This window comes from Gymnoscopelus braueri, assembly GCF_963280865.1.
Source record: "Gymnoscopelus braueri genome assembly, chromosome: 19".
In the NCBI taxonomy this organism is placed as follows: domain Eukaryota; kingdom Metazoa; phylum Chordata; class Actinopteri; order Myctophiformes; family Myctophidae; genus Gymnoscopelus; species Gymnoscopelus braueri.
Window position 1 is genome coordinate 29,615,064 of NC_137621.1, and position 20,000 is coordinate 29,635,063.

General features: G+C 44.3%; 1 protein-coding gene across 1 annotated transcript in view; it reads left to right on the plus strand.

The window, feature by feature from the left end:
• slc7a14a (solute carrier family 7 member 14a) overlaps positions 1-20,000 on the plus strand; it is a 39,768-nt gene that overhangs the window by 6,120 nt on the left and 13,648 nt on the right. Inside the window, exons 2-5 of the mRNA XM_080413636.1 lie at positions 10,350-11,023; positions 15,870-16,106; positions 18,649-18,866; positions 19,540-19,686. Coding sequence (XP_080269762.1) covers positions 10,723-11,023; positions 15,870-16,106; positions 18,649-18,866; positions 19,540-19,686 — 903 coding nt within the window. The 5' untranslated portion in view covers positions 10,350-10,722. The remainder of the gene's footprint in view (positions 1-10,349; positions 11,024-15,869; positions 16,107-18,648; positions 18,867-19,539; positions 19,687-20,000) is intronic.

A 20,000-nucleotide genomic window follows, 5' to 3' on the forward strand; every position in this document is an offset into this window, starting at 1 on the left:
TTATCAGACGATTGAATGGTCTAAGTAGGCGAGATACTGACCTACCCGCGTTTCATCAGACCATTGATTGGGTGTAATCAAGAGAATACTGACCTACCCGGAGGCAGAGCTGTCCCCACAACATGATTTACGATTCTGTGCCCATCGGTCCATAACTCGGACGGCGCTGAGCAGGCTCGAGTGAACGTCGCGAACGTTCGGCACGGCAACTCGCTCGCTTTAGCTCGCTCGTTCGCTTGAGACTCGCGATTTTACAAAAATAGCAGATACATCTAAATCTAAATTACCAGCTACAACATTAAATTCATGAACACGTCAATGCATTACTAACTACAATCCAATAATCAGATTGTGAAATGGGCAATTCTGCATAATGACTACTTTTATGTTTGTCACTGTAAGTACATTTTGATGCAAATACTTATTAGTAAGATTGTAAAAACAAAATCACACCCAGTGTGAAGTGGGCGGTGTGGTCATCACAGTGGTCATCACAGTGATGGAAGCTCACTTTTAAAAAAAAGTTTTTTTTTAAGTGCATAGTCCTATTTATAGGTTATTAATTTCATCATGTGTCTCGCTAGCCAATCACAGTGCTGAATAGAATCAGCCAATAGAGTCAGCCAATCACAGTACAGCTAGGGGTGTACTAATGTATGAGCCAATCACAGTACAGCGAAGGGTGTACTAATGAGGTGTCCCAACCCCAGTTATAGGGGCTTTTAGTCAAGTAAAAAGAATCTCGTACTTCCTTCCTCCATCGCTGATATACAGTATATGGTACTCTCTGTGTGTGTGTGTGTGTGTGTGTGTGTGTGTGTGTGTGTGTGTGTGTGTGTGTGTGTGTGTGTGTGTGTGTGTGTGTGTGTGTGTGTGTGTGTGTGTGTGTGTGTGTGTGTATGTCTCTCTCTTGTCTTGGCTATGAAAGAAGAAGAAGAAGAAGGGTGGACAGAAGTAATGGTGAAAATAGAGAGAAGAGGAAGAAGGGCTAAGAACGAGAGAGAGAAGAGAGTCTCGGGTCAACAGTGAGAGGAGTATATCCCCCCGAGCCAGGCTAAACACATAACAGATAGACACAAACCATTTAGACACATCTGGTACTAAAGGTTGGGTAGATAGGGGTTTTTAAGGCTGTGATACATTGGTGAATTCTGAAGTAGATGGACAATATGGCCAGTGGCGATCGATTGAGATAACATTGTGGGCACGAAACTGTAAAGGGGAACCTTTTTTTCTTCCAGCAACTGTTGGCAAAACAGCCCATTTCCATTATTAGCCATATTTCACAGTGTTTGAGGGATGTGGCTAGACAGTGAGGCCACCAGCTGCTGGGATATTGTGTGTCTTTATGAAGTGTGGAAACACTCCAGCAGCCAGTTTGTAAGATTGATATTAGGCCTGGTCTAAATGATCAATGTGTAAGTTCAATCTATAAAGAAAGCCCACTGTGTTTTAAGCTTTACAGTACAACTCTGCAACCTAGCATAACAGGGGTGTGGCAGGCTGGTAAATCAAACAGTTAGTACCATATCAGCCAACTAGCAAATGTAGGAAAGACGAAGAAGAAATCAAGACAAGGTGGCTCATTAGTCTCGCCTAATCTTTTAAGCTCGGTCATGTATCCCTCAAATCCACAATGTAGCCCGGTATGATTTAAACTTCACCCTATCAGGAAGGAAGGAAGGAGGGAGGGAGGGAGGGATGGAGGGCCAGGCAGCAAGCCTGACAGTTAGCCTGGTATATGTAGACAATGCTCCAGCCAGTCATCCATGCAACCAGTCAGCCAGTCAGTGAGTCAGCTAAACGGAACATCACATCAGCCACCAGACCGATGGAGGAAAACAGAGGTTCGTGATGGTGTTGTGTTCATGCCTTCCACCTCTCATTAGTGTCTGTCTCTGAGAGTGTCTGAGACAGGGATGCTGAACACATGGCTAAGCATCCAGTTAACCATGAGGAGGGATGCCTCAGTTACATCAAAATCTGTCGAGAGCCCCGTTCAGAACGTGTGAGCCTTGGCCTACAAGTGGCCGTGCCTTCAGATCAGGAAGCAGGCCGCGCTTTACCCAATCAAATGTAGTGGGCAGGATTTACATCTGTGTGCTCGCTTCCCAGTGGAAACAAACCCAAACTCATTTAACAATAGTGTCCTCGGAGCGGACAAAACCACGGAAAGTTAGTTACATTTGAACTTGTTCTTTTCATCATAGAAACAAGTGGGCTTATAACCAAAACGATCCATGTTCTTTGGGAGAAATGGTGTTAGTGTTCCGTGGAGAAATATTGTTAGTGGGAATGAAAAAATAGGAGCACCACCGGAAGTGGAGGGCTGAGGGCAGAGACCAAACGCCGGTTTCCAGTCATCGTCGGTCTATTTAATCACTCCCCCCAGAGAGAGAGAAGAGAGTCTCGGGTCAACAGTGAGAGGAGTATATCCCCCCGAGCCAGCCTAAACACATAACAGATAGACACAAACCATTTAGACACATCTGGTACTAAAGGTTGGGTAGATAGGGGTTTTTAAGGCTGTGATACATGGGTGAATTCTGAAGTAGATGGACAATATGGCCAGTGGCGATCGATTGAGATAACATTGTGGGCACGAAACTGTAAAGGGGAACCTTTTTTTCTTCCAGCAACTGTTGGGCAAAACAGCCCATCTCCATTATTAGCCATATTTCACAGTGTTTGAGGGATGTGGCTAGACAGTGAGGCCACCAGCTGCTGGGATATTGTGTGTCTTTATGAAGTGTGGAAACACTCCAGCAGCCAGTTTGTAAGATTGATATTAGGCCTGGTCTAAATGATCAATGTGTAAGTTCAATCTATAAAGAAAGTCCACTGTGTTTTAAGCTTTACAGTCCAACTCTGCAACCTAGCATAACAGGGGTGTGGCAGGCTGGTAAATCAAACAGTTAGTACCATATCAGCCAACTAGCAAATGTAGGAAAGACGAAGAAGAAATCAAGACAAGGTGGCTCATTAGTCTCGCCTAATCTTTTAAGCTCGGTCATGTATCCCTCAAATCCACAATGTAGCCCGGTATGATTTAAACTTCATCCTATCAGGAAGGAAGGAGGGAGGGAGGGATGGAGGGCCAGTCAGCAAGCCTGACAGTTAGCCTGGTATATGTAGACAATGCTCCAGCCAGTCATCCATGCAACCAGTCAGCCAGTCAGTGAGTCAGCTAAACGGAACATCACATCAGCCACCAGACCGATGGAGGAAAACAGAGGTTCGTGATGGTGTTGTGTTCATGCCTTCCACCTCTCATTAGTGTCTGTCTCTGAGAGTATCTGAGACAGGGATGCTGAACACATGGCTAAGCATCCAGTTAACCATGAGGAGGGATGCCTCAGTTACATCAAAGTCTAAACTCTAACCCAACGTGCATCAGCCTCAGAAACACTAAACATGATAGAAAGATATCAAGGGAGTCAGGTTATTAGTAATCTCTCAAGAACAGATTCAGAGCTGCGCTACTGAATCTGTCGAGAGCCCCGTTCAGAACGTGTGAGCCTTGGCCTACAAGTGGCCGTGCCTTCAGATCAGGAAGCAGGCCGCGCTTTACCCAATCAAATGTAGTGATTTACATCTGTGCGCTCGCTTCCCAGTGGAAACAAACCCAAACTCATGTAACAATAGTGTCCTCGGAGCGGACAAAACCACGGAAAGTTAGTTACATTTTAACTTGTTCTTTTCATCATAGAAACAAGTGGGCTTATAACCAAAACGATCCATGTTCTTTGGGAGAAATGGTGTTAGTGTTCCGTGGAGAAATATTGTGAGTGGGAATGAAAAAATAGGAGCACCACCGGAAGTGGAGGGCTGAGGGCAGAGTCCAAACGCCGGTTTCCAGTCATCGTCGGTCTATTTAATCACTCCCCCAGAGTCAAATGCAAAGGTAAAAAACTGCAGAGGGTGCTGTTTTTCCCTTTTCTTTGATAATGGGTTAGAGAATGAGAGCCAGTTAACAAATTCATCACACAGCTATCCAGTTAGCCTGCCATTTATTTATACTTTTTAAGAACTACTTTCCAAATCTAATTTATTAAACTTGATTTAGTGATGCAACTGGCCCGGCCCCCAGCCAGTGACTCAGCCAGCCAGTCAGTAATTTGCCCCCAATGTCCAGTCAACCAGGGAATCAGACAGTCAGTCTACCAACCAGTCTGTAACTTTGCCGGCCTGCCATCTGTCAAATTGAGTCTGAGACGTCATAAGGTTTTAAATGATCTCTTTACTGGGACCCATTTAAGTAGATGAACTATATTTGAAAGTAAAAACACGTCACTAAAGCTTGCCGAAAGTGAATTAATTCAACTCACGTGAGGATAGTGTATGAATCATACTTGTGTAAGTGAAGATCTGTTACTGCTGCTTCTGCTTCCGCCTATGAGTGAGCTAACTGCATTTACTGTATGTTCTTCTGTATCAGCGTAGAGTCGACTATTGTCTGGATGTTATATTACAGCCGCCTGTACCAGGGCCTGGTGTGTGCAGTGTGCATGGAGGCTGGTACAGGGGCTGCTCCGGTGCTCATAAATCTTTACCCTGCCAAGCGGTGGAGCGGAACTGTGTCACCCAAGTGAGCCAATGCTTAGGCACAGACTCACACAATCTCTTATACCTCTCTCTCTCCCTCCCTCTCTCTCTCTCTATCCACCTCCCTTTCCCTCTCCCACTCCCTCTCTCACGGTTATGTAACCTTCCCCAGGGATACGTTGATGGTTCTGCTTGTACTTTGAGACAGTATAGCTTCCAATTGTGCTTCATTCTTCCCTCCTCTTCACTGATTAAAAACACTAAGATGAGACAGTGGACAGACTTACTGCAAATGCAGATTGACTGGCAGCTTGGTGGAAACAGACACGGCATGCAGAATCGCCAGAATGGCGATTCTGCAAACAGACAGACATAACAGTAAGAGCAGCAGTGCTTCTCCACAGTAGGACGCAGACGGAGAGACAAGTCTTGTCAAAGCTGTCAGACGTCCAACCAGTCTAGTTTGTTTTTGCCCTGGTCCATGTGCTCATTAACAACAGGACACTTGTCCCAGACGAGAAGCAAACGAGAAAGAAAGATAGACAGACCGAGACAGAATGAGACGGAGGCACACAGAGAGATGGAGAGACAGAGAGGTGTTTAGCTAAGAGAGTTAGAGACCCACAAAAAAGTGAGACATGCCTATGGAGAGAAAGGCAGAGGGATACAGAGTCCATCAGCTGAGATAATTTTCCCTGACTCAGGTGTTCTCCTAGGATACAATGATGACTTAGCTACTTCCTCTTCTGTCTGTGACCCACTCAGAAACAGGGCCAGGGACGGTTGCCAGGTTGGTTTTGACTGAATCAGAGAGGGCACTTTATTTTATTAAGACACGACAGCTCGTAAAGCCAACGAGAGCTCAATCAGGCGATTCATTGAGTAATTCAAACAGACTTTGGCTTAGTCACGGCCGATTAGGCAGTGGAGTGGATGCTCTGGCAAACTAGCTTATCTGAAAACATGCTAACGCGAGGATGCTTATGGCAATGGCATCCATGATAGTGATGATGACGATGTTTGGGGGAGGGGTCAACTCAGGGGTGGGAGGGGTACTGAAGTACTGCAAATTGTGTTTGCCAGCAGCCTTTATTTAGTAGGCTCCATATCTAGGCTCTATATGACTCTTTTAAGGAATTCCCATGAAAGTAATATAATTCATTCCGCGGATGTTGGTTTGGAAGTCCAAATTTATTGCACAAGCCTGTCTGTTCAATAATTCCGGAGCCAGCAGGCATTTTTATTTGTTATGATGTAGCCAGCATAACAGTCCCACTGCGCATGCTGCATGTAACAACACAATTTATATTTTGTATTATCGTCTGTGACTAGAGGCACAGGAACTGTGGCAGCGGGTGGACACCGAGAGATTTTAATGCATGATAGCATGGCTTCTACATTTAAGACTGCTGGGATAACAAAACCTTAGCGATTTATGGGGAAGGGAGAGCAGAACGGTGTGCACCATTTTGGGTCTAGGGCACAGTAAACACTACTGAACTTGAAAAAGTAGCCTGCAGTGTCTGCTACAATATTAAAGGAGGCCAGAGGCAAGACAGAGGTGCTGTGTAAGATGGCGCTGCCACTGTATTAAGGATCCTTTGCAAAAGCACGACTTGTATTTTAACTTTTGAGTAAAAGGTTAACCATCATCGCCTGTAATGATATGCTCAAAATAGGGATACCAGGTTGAAAGCGATGGAAAATGGGGACAGCTGCATATGTAATTACAAATAATGGACGATATTTTGGCCAGGTCCCTCTATTAAAGACAGCACTGTTACATCACGGTACTGAATGCAGATATCTCTATGCCCCCCTGTACTGACCCCGTCAGTCTAAAAAAGCCCCACCCATGTGGGCATGAGATCAGTATCATGTTATTTGTGACAATCTTTATAATATATATAGTGTAACGTTGCTGTCAGGCAGACATTGCATCTCCACGTTTCATCTTTTTATGTTTTCTCATAAATGAATGCCCTATTTTATTATTCTAAAAGATCACATATATAGCTTATACTGTAGATCTGCTATTTATGGAACACTTTGAAAGTGGTTAAGTCTGTCTGTAGGTTTTATGAATATTTAAGAAATGAAAAGTATTAACAATAGCTTGTGACTAAATAATAACTACTTTGGGTCCAGTGGAATTTTTTTTCTTTCTTCTCATTTCCTGAAAAGTAACTGCCCGACAGTGACAATAAGATAAGATAAGAAAGTTTATCAATGGGGGTACTTTATCAATATTGGTTGACTTATTATTGACAAATGCTTATTTCATCCTCTTTTAGAGGCAGCTCCTTCTGCTCTCAGGAAAAGTGAAGGGGCGCCACATTTCTGAGGGTTTTTTATTTTTCTATTGAAACAGACCTTTAGATCAAAGCAGTGAGAGCTGCTAGCCTGGACACTTTAAATCAAAGCAGTGAGAGCTGCTAGCCTGGACAATTTAAAGACAATTTTCAAGGATTTGCAGTAGCTGCAACAGCTGCTACCACAGTGCTTTGGTGGTCCAGGTTTGTTGGCCAGACTGTTCAGACAGCATATTGTCCACTCTCTCCACGGGGGGCAGGTGGCGAGCATCAAGAAAAATTGCCAGAGAATAATAAGTGTAACAGTTCTTTAGAAGAAAAAAAACGGTATACCGACGTGTATTTGATTTACAACATAAAAATTTATGGAAGGTGTGAAAATGTGATCGTGTGTGTGTCTGTCACTATATCTTTGTGTGTGTGTGTGTGTGTGTGTGTGTGTGTGTGTGTGTGTGTGTGTGTGTGTGTGTGTGTGTGTGTGTGTGTGTGTGTGTGTGTGTGTGTGTGTGTGTGTGTGTGTGTGTGTGTGTGTGTGTGTGTGTGTGTGCGCGCGCGCGCGCGCGCGCGCGCGCGTGCGTGTGTGTGTGTGCGTATTTGTGCCTAGTAACATAAACAAAGGCACATGCAATAACTAACAAGGTTCCAATCACCCCTCCTGTTTGCTCCTTTCTTTTGAGAGTGATTGGATACGTGTCTAGACCTCGATGTCGGCAATTATACCAGGCAAGGTATGTCTTAGAATGCTACACACACAGAGACACGTGCGCACTCACACTAACAACACAGAAACACAGAACAACACACACACACACAGTCGCTGGCGGGCAAAAACGTTGTATCCTTATATTTTTTCTCACAAATTGCTGGCCTACTTTATCCTACAAGTGGGTCACGCAAAAGTAGCAGCAATAGCTGATCTACAAGCTCACAGCGCATCGCAATGCGTTGTGAGCTTGTAGATCTGCACTTTTAGCTATTTCTGATTTTGACAGTGAAAGTTGTTGAGTCTGTCTGTGGGTTTTATAAATATTTAACCAATGAAAAGTATTAACTTGTGCCTATTAATAACTACTAAAAATAACTTCTATTTCCTGAAAAGAAAATACACGCAATGAACCTAAAAACACACGCGTGTGCACGTACAGTAGTCAGTACACACACGCGCGCGTTGTATATATCATCCTGTCTCACAGCAACCAGAGGATCAATGTACGCTGCTCCTAATGAAAAACAGATTTTCTCTTATTCTCCTCATGCCCGCCTCCTCTTCCCATCATCACGGTTCCATTCCTTGCTCCACGCGCTCATCAGACGTTATTGACCGCTGTTGACTGACTGTGTGTGTCTTTGGCCGTGTCCAGATATCTCTGTGGGTGAGGAATGCAAGTGCTTGCCTGTATTTATTTATTTAAGACTTGCGTGGGTGTTAATTAGGGATTATACTGTCATTTTACTCATAAAGGGCTTTTGTTAAAAATGCAGTATGATCCTGCCCACTGAAGACTAACTGCTCTTAGACAATTTTAAACAGTCCAAAGTGTTAACCAGTTGAAGCCCAGCATCCCTATTCACAAAAAAATAGCAGACCTTCAGGCGAAGACATTTGGTGTAGATAAAAAAGAGTGGACCAAGTACAGTGCAACACAGGTCAGTATAGAGGGTCTAAACGGTTAAATAACCTATTTAGCTGATTGCTAAATGCAGAAAGAAGAAGCCCTACCCTCTTCACACGAGTGAGTATGTGTGTGTGTGTGTGTGTGTGTGTGTGTGTGTGTGTGTGTGTGTGTGTGTGTGTGTGTGTGTGTGTGTGTGTGTGTGTGTGTGTGTGTGTGTGTGTGTGTGAGAGAGTGTGTGTGTGTGTGTGTGTGTGTGTGTGTGTGTGTTTGCATGCACATGCATTTGTGTGTGTAGGGAGAAGAAAGCTGGGCTGCATATTTGTCATAATGACTATTATAGCCTCCAGTTATAGTAGCTCTTATCGTTGTGGTACGCGTGTGACATTAACATCCAAATCATCTTAGAAAAGCTCTGAGGTGGATGTGGTCCACAATGTGAGAGAATAATACGGTTATCTTTAACACACACACACACACACACACACACACACACACACACACACACACACACACACACACACACACACACACACACACACACACACACACACACACACACACACACACACACACACACACACACACACACACACACACACACACACACACACACACACACACGTCCCACTGCCCCAATGTCGTGATTGAAAACACTGACACACAGTAAGTCGTTACGTGGTTAACATTACGTGAAAGACTCTGGTCGAGTTCAAGTAGTCTATGGCAGATCTTCTTAGATCAGTGGTTCTCAAACGTTTTCATGTCAAGGATCCACAAATTAATATGTATTAGGCCGCGGGTCCCCATCTGAAAAGATATTCAGTTGGGGACCCCAGAACAGAAGATTTATGTTAAAAAGTTTAAAATTATTCCAAAATGTTCAATTAGTTAAAAGAATTGCTTATGTACAAGCTTGTAGATCAGACATTTTTGAATAGCCAAAGTATAAAATAGAGTTAAGGTTTTTAAACTGATTGTGATGCTATATTAGCTATTGACTATTAACTTGTCAATAAAAACGGACCAATAGCACATAAAGGACACCATGATTGCGAATGCGGAAGTGTGGAGCAAGTGGAGCTTACTATGTAACAGTGCTCGGGTTGTGTGTGTGTGTGTGTGTGTGTGTCTGTGTGCATGCACTGCCTGTGTGCAGCCGCCAGAGTGCGCCAGAGTGCAGGAATTTAGACAATGCTCTGATTAAAATGCACAACAGCCTGCAAAACACACACACACACACACACACACACACACACACACACACACACACACACACACACACACCACACACACACACCACACACACACACACACACACACACACACACAATGTCAATGTTCTCTCCCCATCACGGTGAAATAACACGGATTACAAGTCCGTAAATACACAATATTTTCGAGCTGCGTTCGCTTCCAGCGTTCGCACGTCTTACTTGTATAATGGAGTGTTGATGAACAGAATCTGCTTCACTCAAACAGACCACTGTTTGGGGGGAAGTACAAAACAATACAAAACAAATAAACAAATAAACCTGGGCTTAGAGTCCGTTTCATTTGTTTGAAACGTTTGAAACATAGCTAAATCCACCTCTGATTGTTACATCAAATCTCTCTCTCTTACAACCACACACACGCACAAAGACGAAAATGATTGGGCATCTTCTGCCACCTCTAATGAGCTTGGTCACTATAGCAACAGGGCTGTAGGGAGAGGGCCATTAATTAGCTGTCTCTCCATTCAGGTACACCTTGTCTGTGTGGTTGAATCAGTAATAGACCTCTAGCTGTGTGTGTGTGTGCGCGCACACACACACACACGTGTATGCGCACTCAAAGATTAGCATTGTGTCATAACATTAACTCTTTTTTTCCACAGATACCCATCTGTCTCACCATGTGGAGGAAAAATAAGACAAACTTCCAATAAGCCAGAGAGAGAGAGAGAGATAACAGCGGAAGGGGAGACTGACGCTGTCGCCCAGAGAAACAAAAAAAAAGAGAGAAACGGAGATATACTAGGTCTTATCTTCTTCACAGACTCACCCATCCATCGTGCGCACAAGGACTGACGAAGGAGCGACTCTTTGATCAACACCTCCTTTATCCTTTAATCCTGCCAACAACAAAGAAAGTGAGAAAAAACGGAAAAAGTGGAAAAAAAACTGCGGTGAAGACGAGTTCCTCAGAAATCTGCCGACCTCTTTTCCTCCCCTTTTGAGGACCGTGACCCTTTGTTTCCCCTCATCACCATGAGCGGTCTGGTGGAGAAGCTGCGGCGGGTCCAGTGGGGGGCTGCGTGGCACACCTTCGCCTCCCGCATCCTGCGGACCAAGCCGGTGGAGTCCATGCTGGACTCTGCCACGGGGGGCACATCGGCGCACGGCACCAAGCTGGCGCGCGTCCTGTCCACCGTGGACCTGGTGTCACTGGGCGTGGGCAGCTGTGTCGGCACGGGGATGTATGTGGTCTCCGGGCTGGTCGCCAAGGAGATGGCCGGGCCGGGAGTCATCGTGTCCTTCATCATCGCCGCCGTGGCCTCCATACTGTCCGGTGAGGCTGGAGGGGGCACACACACACACACACACACACGCTTAAGTATTCACCGTATTCCTGGCCTTCTCCGCCATTGGGTTTTCCTCTGTGTACCTGTTCACTTCCTCCCTAGTAGGCTACTGCAGGTGTAATACAGGTAATCAGTGTGTTGCCAGATTTTGCAAGTGGCCAGGTCTATGAAAACAAGCCCAAAAGAAGCAACTAGGCTCAGTTTGATCGGCTTTTTGAAAATAGCAGATCAACAAGCTCACAATGTGTCACATCACGACACGTTGTGAGACGAATAGTAGATCTGTTATTTTCAAAAGATATTGGGAAAAAATATGCCGTAAAATATTTTGAATCTTTTTTAAACCTTTTAACAACACAAATCTTGTATGTGGGTCCCTGGCACCAATATTTTCAGATGGGGGTCTGCCACTGCGGGGGGTCTGCGACATGGAAAAATTGGGAACCACTGGTTTAAAAAACATTAGAAAGAAAGCCCAATTAAGCAACTACACTAAAAAATATATATATATATTGTTTATTATAGGCTGACATGGCAACACTGGTAAACAGGAAACTCATTGATATGGGGCTCCCCACCCATAGACATATGTCCCCACCTCCCCTACTCCCCTACCTGGCCACGCCAACAGTGGGCATGGCCAGGCCCACAGCGGGCGTGGCCAGGAATAAGGCATGGACAATAATTGGTCCCTCTCTCTCAAACACACACACACCCCATATCTCCCAGCGGACACACTACCAGCACTGGTCGCAGCACAGGGCAGATAACAGCCTGAATTCTTTACTTCACACCTGTATGGATAATAAGGATAATTCCTTTTAACAGGACGTTCATGAAAGTCCTTGCGGGCTTGTTTCCAATGAGGGCCTGTGAGCAATTAGGGGTTAAGAGTCTTGCTCAGGGACAAATTTCATTTCATCGACACATATGCTGGCGTGGCCTGGAATCGTACCTGTGGCAACCAGGGCCTATGGCTCCCTAGGCGGGCTCACTAAGGCGGGCTCACTAACCACTCAGCTATGGCCGCCCCCGTAGGGTTAAGATGGACCCTCTACAGACCAAATCAGAATGTTTGTAAACAAACGGCTAGGGCTGTATTTCCAGGAATGTCTATGGATATCTACACAATATAAGATCAAGTGTCCAGTACATTAGCTACGTCTAGTTTATCAACCTGTGGATATTTAGAACTAAATATATATTTCTAATACTCAAAAACAATATCATAAATAAGGTTAACAAATAATACTGCCCCAATGCACTGCCGTGTTATCCACCCGGAAATACATTTTTGGTTGTGGTTATGTTATGATGATTTGGTCTAATATCAGGATATCAGAGAGCAATCTGGGAGAAGTAAAGTGTGATAAGTGAAACATCAGTCCAGATGTTGAGTTCAGATATTTCTCATTCATAAACCTTACAGCAGTTAGTGATGGAGAACTGAAATGTAAGTCGAGCAGGACAAAACTAGGGATCCCCTAGCCTAGCCCACAACCATGCTACTCTCCCTCCAGACCAAAGTCACAGCATTATATACCAGTGCCTAGGTTCAAACCATTCCCCTCAGCAAAGAGAAAACATCATACAACAATTAAGACAGCTTTCACTCACAGTTGCATACAGTATATTATTAAAAATCCATCTCTAGCAGGGCTTATTTGGGATGTAAGGAAAACAAACAATAAAGAAAACTAGAACAGACTGTTTACCTCTTCCCCTCAAGTTCAGCTTGGTGTGGTGTGGCCCAGTTTCACACCTGAACTGAGTCAGGCAGCAATCATGCTGTCATCTCCTACTAGGCTATGTAAGCAAGGAAAGGACAGACATTTCCAGCTGGCAGATTTGACAGATTATGGAGCATACTTTAGCCAGATCCCAATAATCAAACTCCCATCCTCACATCCTCTACTCGTGTCCTTTCCTTGCGCCTTAGGGTGAGGAGGCGAGCATAGACATAATACATAAATAGGTAGACGCCTCATTGGCCAGAGGGGCTGCACGTCAACACCCCCATATTAAGCAGGGCACCTTGCCATAACTCCTTGTATAGAAGTACCTGAGTTGTATAGAAGTACCTGAGACTGAAACTTTTTCTATTTTATAACCAGCTTGGGGAGCCTCCTCTCTCTCCTCACTCTCAGATGCTCCAAAAGCAAATTAACATTTGGTAAGGGAGAATATCCACCCCCTTGCAAGACTTTAGTCGGGACCGTACCTATATTCCCCAGGTTCTATGTTCCCCAGGTTCTATGTTCCCCTCCCACCCCAAAAAAGGTTCTATGTTCCCCGGGTTCTATGTTCCCCGCTTAACCAAAAATGGGTTCTATGTTCCCCACTCATCCAAAAAAGGGTTCTATGTTCCCCACTCATCCAAAAAAAGGTTCTATGTTCCCCACTCATCCAAAAAAAAAGGTTCTATGTTCCCCACTCAACCAAAAAAGGTTCTAAAAAAGGTTCTATGTTCCCCACTCAACCAAAAAAAGGTTCTATGTTCCCCGCTCACCCAAAAATGCATGAAATGGTGAGACATTTAAAAGGTTTAAATACATGTATTTATACCCATCCAGTTTTTAAAGTGTCAAAATATGTTTTGAAAACTTATTTGACATGACTCAAAAACTATTTAGGGGTGTCACGATATATTAATTTCACGGTACATATGATACGATACACGATATTGGGCTCACGATATCGATACGATGTTATTATCATTTTTACTATCATCAACATTGGCCATCATCTTCAGTTTCAAAGTGCTTAATTTGTAAAGCATATAAAAAAAGTTACAACGTTTTTTACATACAAAAATAAATACTTATTATACTTATTATATACTTATTATATATACTTAATTAGACCTGCTAGTGGCGCTATAACAGGCCAATGTGAAATGGGTGGCATTTCTTCCTCGGCCTAGTGTGAATGTGCGTGTGAAATTTCACGGAAATTGCAAGCTGTGTTCATGATTCGAAGCATTTTGTTCAAAACGGACCTATCCTGCAAACTTTGGAAGCCAACCTTAGCCAATCAGGATGGAATATGGGAAATCGGACAGATCCGGGTTGATCACATGACTATAGAGATACTGTGTAACGATTTGCATGACGTTTGGATAAAATCTGTAGGAGTAATGTCAAAAAATGGGTTTTGCACACATCGGCCTCCTGGTGGCGCTATAACAGGCCCATGTGAAAAATTTGGGGCAGAGGTTCTGAATTGGTATCGAGGGAGTGTGTGTGCACAGTTTCGCAGCGAGCGGGCCAATGGTGCCGGAGATTAGCTGGTAACACACGGACAGGACACACACACGGACAGACGGACGGACGGACGGACGGACAGGGGGTAAAACATACTCTCTCGCCATGCCTTTCGGCCTGGTGGAGACAATTATGCAAGCTTAAAGGACAACCCATTTTCACCCATTTTCAACATATCTTATCTCATATAATTGGTCCTTACCAATGCTTATTATCATATGGTACAATTTTTGTCCAAGATGGCCGCCAGGGGAAAGGGGCGGGCAAGTTTCTGATAGTAATTTCTCCCCATTATGTTCAGTTGTGTGTGTTCAGAGATGTTATTAATAATTGGAAATGATTAACTAGGTTCGATTCCCGCAGGGGACGCTGTGGGCGTTGGGGGTGTGTTCTCTCCTCCGCGTCATCAGTGCCCATACCCTAGGTGGGGTTGGCGAAAGGGCCTTTCTGTGTGGAGTTTGCATGTTCTCCCCGTGTCTCCTAGGGTAGGTACCCTCACAAAAACATGCAGTAATCCTGGTCACTATACTGCCTCCCCCTGGCCAGCTGGGGCGCCTGATGGAGGGGAAGGGAACTGGTTGGAATAACGTGTTCCTTCCACGCGCTACGTCCAACCAGGGAAACTCTCCCCTGTCAGGTGACAAGAAGGTCAGTTGGCTCTCATGCATTGAAGGAGGCATGAGCTCGGCCCTAGCCTCCCTAGGTTGGCAGAGGGAAGGTAGTGCCCAGGATTACATAGACAATTGGCACTGGGTGTAAAAAATAGGGTTACAAAATCGTGGGATAAAAATTTAGAGAAAAAAAAAATGTATGTTTCCTGCATTTTTTGGGTGAGCGGGGAACATAGAACCTTTTTTTTGTTAATGGGGAACATAGAACCTTTTTTGGGATAAACGGGGAACATAGAACCCAGGGAACATAGAACCTTTTTTGATGTATGTTTCCTGCATTTTTGGGTGAGCGGGGAACATAGAACCTTTTTTTTGTTAATGGGGAACATAGAACCTTTTTTGGGGTAAACGGGGAACATAGAACCCAGGGAACATAGAACCTTTTTTGGTAAGGGGGGAACATAGAACCTTTTTTTCGGGGAACATAGAACCTGGGGAACATAGAACCTGGGGAATATAGGTACGGTCCCCTTTAGTCTACTAGATCAAATAGCCATTCAAATTACTACAATTCCTTACTGTATATACAGTATACTGTACCTCCAGGCAGGCCAGACCTCTTACGCCTGATCTATATTAAGCACCCTCTAATAGCGTACACATGCTGACATTAGAAGGGCAAAGCCATAATATTACAGGTTCACTGAAGCAATAGTTCAATACTATCTTAATAAGACAACCCTTGCTATCGTCTGCCATGACATTCACTTATATTATATTATTATCTTGCGCTCAGTCAAGGATTTCTCTCCAAGGTCTTTAAATGAATGTTGAAAGATGTCACTGGTCTGTGTGCGTTCGTGCGTGCGTGTTCTAATTGATATTTTACTATTATTATTAGCGAGCATGCATGTGTATGTGTTCATTTTCATGTGGTCGACTTTCCCTCTGCCCTACAGGAGTGTGTTACGCGGAGTTCGGAGTGCGTGTGCCTAAGACCACAGGTTCGGCCTACACATACAGCTACGTGACAGTGGGGGAGTGCGTGGCATTCTTCATTGGCTGGAACTTGATTTTGGAGTATCTGATTGGCACCGCCGCGGGGGCGTCGGCCCTGAGCAGCATGGCAGACTCTCTGGCTAATCACACCATCAGCAACTTCATGATTTCACACATCGGGACACTCAAAGGCCTGGGTGAGTGTCTGAAGGATGTGTGTTTGTGTTTCTACAGTATACTTTATCAGTGGTGGAAAAAGTACTCAAATGTCTTACTTAAGTAAAAGTATCAATACTGCAATGTGGAAGTACTCTGTTACAAGTAAATGTCCGGAATTCAAAATTTACTTGAGTAAAAGTACAAAAGTATTGGTATCAAAATGTACTTAAAGTACCAAAAGTAAAAGTACTAAAATGTTTGAAAATAGCAGATCTACAAGCTCACAACGCGTCGCGATGCGACGCGTTGTGAGCTTGTAGATCGGCTATTTTCAAATAGCCTAGGTATAAAATAGGGCTAAAATGGTTAATGTATGTTTCATAATATCATAATTTATATCTGAAAAGTAACTAGTAACTAAAGTTTTCAAATAATTGTAGTGGAGTAAAAGTACAATATTTGCCTCTGAGATGTAGTGGAGTAGAAGTAAAAGTATTGGAAATTGGAAATACTCAAGTAAAGTACAAATACCTCAAAATTGTACTTAAGTACAGTACTTAAGTAAATGTACTTAGTTACTTTCCACCACTGTACTTTATATACTGAAAGTATACAGGTTTCAGTTTTGGAACTTATTGGACTGAGGGCTTTTGGGTCCATATTTTGAGAAGGAGAGATTTAGACATTTCGAAATCAGAAAACTGTAGATGAGGAATTTGCTTTGGCTCTTGGTGCCTTGAACTCCGAATATATACGGTAAAACAACATTTAATATACAGTAGCACTACCAACATGGATTTAAAGATCAAAAATCAAAGAACGATGAGCTGAATTTTTCCATTCATCCTTTCTAAGGACATTTCTTTTGCATATTATTTAGTGGTTTGGCTGTGATCCAAGGTCGAGAAACCTTCATTAAATCTTACAATGAGGCAAGGTCGTCTGGTAATTACAGCAATACATTTGTGACAATTAAGATGCTTTATAGGACAGTGGCAATACTGAGTGGTATATCAAAAATGAAAGGACAGATAATGAGTGTTATCGCGGAAATCGTCTAAAACCAATCAGAGCGTCTTGGAAATCATGGTACTTGAGCCAGGGAATTTTCCAGCTTCCCTGTTTATCTTGGAGCTCACATGATCACAGTGATGGCGGCAATTGTAACAATTGTCACTTCACATTTGTTCTGGTTCCGTGACGTGACGGGGAAACCCTGTGGATATGGTATGTAATGCTATAGCCTCCACTGTGTGCCAGTCACTTCTATCTGTTGACCCTGCCCTGTCAGCCTCTTCCTGTTGGCCAGAGACAGTGGTCACGTGACGGGCAGACAGCACGGCCAGCTGTTCAGCACTGTAATGGAAAGTTCATGTTTCCCTTTCCTGCAGGAAAACGGTCAACCTCCCCAACACAGTCCAGGGAAATCGTGGATTTTAGCACCAATGTGCCCCCATTATGCATTTTGTTCCAATACCACACAACAATTTGACATAAAATGGTCAAATCGTAAGATTACTGTGTGTGTGTGTGTGTGTGTGTGTGTGTGTGTGTGTGTGTGTGTGTGTGTGTGTGTGTGTGTGTGTGTGCATTTTAAATAATAAAATAAAATAAATGGTGTCAGGCGCGCGGGAAGTCCTTAATAACTAGGGGGGCTGTGCGTCGGCGCGCGGGCGCGAGAATTTTTTGCGTTTTTTGGGGGGTTTTCTGTGTTTTTCCCCACACAAAAAGGCAGAAAGACAGTGCAAACACCAGGTTGAAGTTCATCCATGACCGTAACAGACTGCTATGATCCATAAAATATATATATATTATAAAAAATAAAATAAAATAAAAAGTTTTTTTTTTTTTTTTTTTTTTTCTTCCCATCACCAGGGGGGCTGCTCCCATCACCAGGGGGGCTGCAGCCCCCATAGCCCCCCCCTTCCCGCGCCACTGAATGGTGTGCCCTTTTACCAGTTTCACTTTCCAAACCTGTGCATCATGCATGTCACACAAACAGAATGCGATGCTTTTTTCATATAGAGTCCTATCCACAAATCCACCATTTAACTTCCACAATCCACATTATTAAAACCATCGGTGTTGTGTGCCGCATTCTGTTTGTGTGACATGCACGATGCAAAGGTTTTGAAAGTGAAACTGGTCAAAGTCACTGGCCACCTACTGTTTGTGTCAAGTACATTTGCACATATCTGAAATTCTTCCTCTGCATTTACATATCCTGACGGCAGTGGATGCCATTAATATGGCACCTGTGCCGCAGTTGGGGGTTAAGTGTCTTGGTCAGGGTCATTTCAGCACAACAGCCAGCGACCTTCCGGATCCCAAACGGCCACTCTACCCACTCAGCTACAGCCGCCTAATGTTTGCCTAGACACAAGCAGAGGAAATGGGAGAGATGTAGAAGTCTGTGTGAAAGAGATAAACGCAGCAACCTTTATTTTCTTGTTCATATTCTTCCTCTTTTTCCTTCTGTTAAATGACATTAACGGTATGCTCTTGAAAACTAATCTGTGTGTATGTGTGTGCGTGTGTGCGTGCGTGTGTGTGTGCGTGCGTGTGTGTGCGTGCGTGTAGGTAAAGGGGAGCAGTCATACCCAGACCTGCTGGCACTGCTGATAGCCTTGGTGGTGACAGTGATAGTAGCCCTGGGAGTGAAGAATTCTGTGGGCTTCAATAACGTCCTCAACGTCATCAACCTCGCAGTGTGGGTGTTCATGATCATTGCAGGGCTCTTCTTCGTCAAGGGAGAGAACTGGGACGATGGCAGATTCCTGCCCTTCGGCTGGTCTGGGGTAAGCTCACATGAGCACCGTTGTGAACTAACACACCAAAACATACACAATTGCAAATCAAGGACCCAGTTGTGGACACTGACACTGACACAGACATGCACGCAGGCACGCACACAGGCACGCACGCACGCACGCACGCACGCACGCACGCACGCACGCACACACACACACACACACACACACACACACACACACACACACACACACACACACACACACACACACACACACACACACACACACACACACACACACACACACACACACACACACACACACACACACACACACACACACACACACACACAGGGCTGTGTGTGTGTGTGTGCATTCATATTCAGGCACAGTCACAGGTACAGAATAATGACGATGATATTGTGGGCAGTTGGTCTCTCTCGCACATACAGCAATACACGCAGTCCTCCTAATCTCTTCTCCCTTTGTGTAATGCATTTGAAATTAAATCTAATTTAATTAAAATTCTATTATAATCCAATTTATTTAATTGTATTCCTTGGCAGCTTTTGTCTCACAGAGCACAGAAAGATTAGGGATTCTAATTTTCCAGCCGGTAACTCTGGTACTAACACCTAACTGACCTACAGGACCATATATCCGGTTGTATTGTCCCTTTGTGTGAGCCCTGGTTTCTCCTGTTTGCATTGCTGTCCAGGTGATGCAAGGCGCAGCCACCTGTTTCTATGCCTTCATCGGATTTGACATCATCGCCACGACAGGAGAGGAAGCCAAGAGTCCCCACACCTCTATCCCCTATGCCATCACCGCCTCCCTCATCACCTGCCTCACCGCCTACGTCTCTGTGAGTATAGAGGCCCACAGCTGGCCACACACACACACACATTGTGTACACACGCGTGCACGCGTGCACGCACGCACGCACGCACACACACACACACACACACACACACACACACACACACACACACACACACACACACACACACACACACACACACACACACACACACACACACACACACACACACAGTTGGTATTACTATATTTGTGATGAACTTTTAAGATTCCTGGCGATTTTTAACACTAACCCTATAAAATAACCCCAAAATAGGTGTTGCACACCTATTTTTGGTGGGGATCGCAAAAGTAGTTATG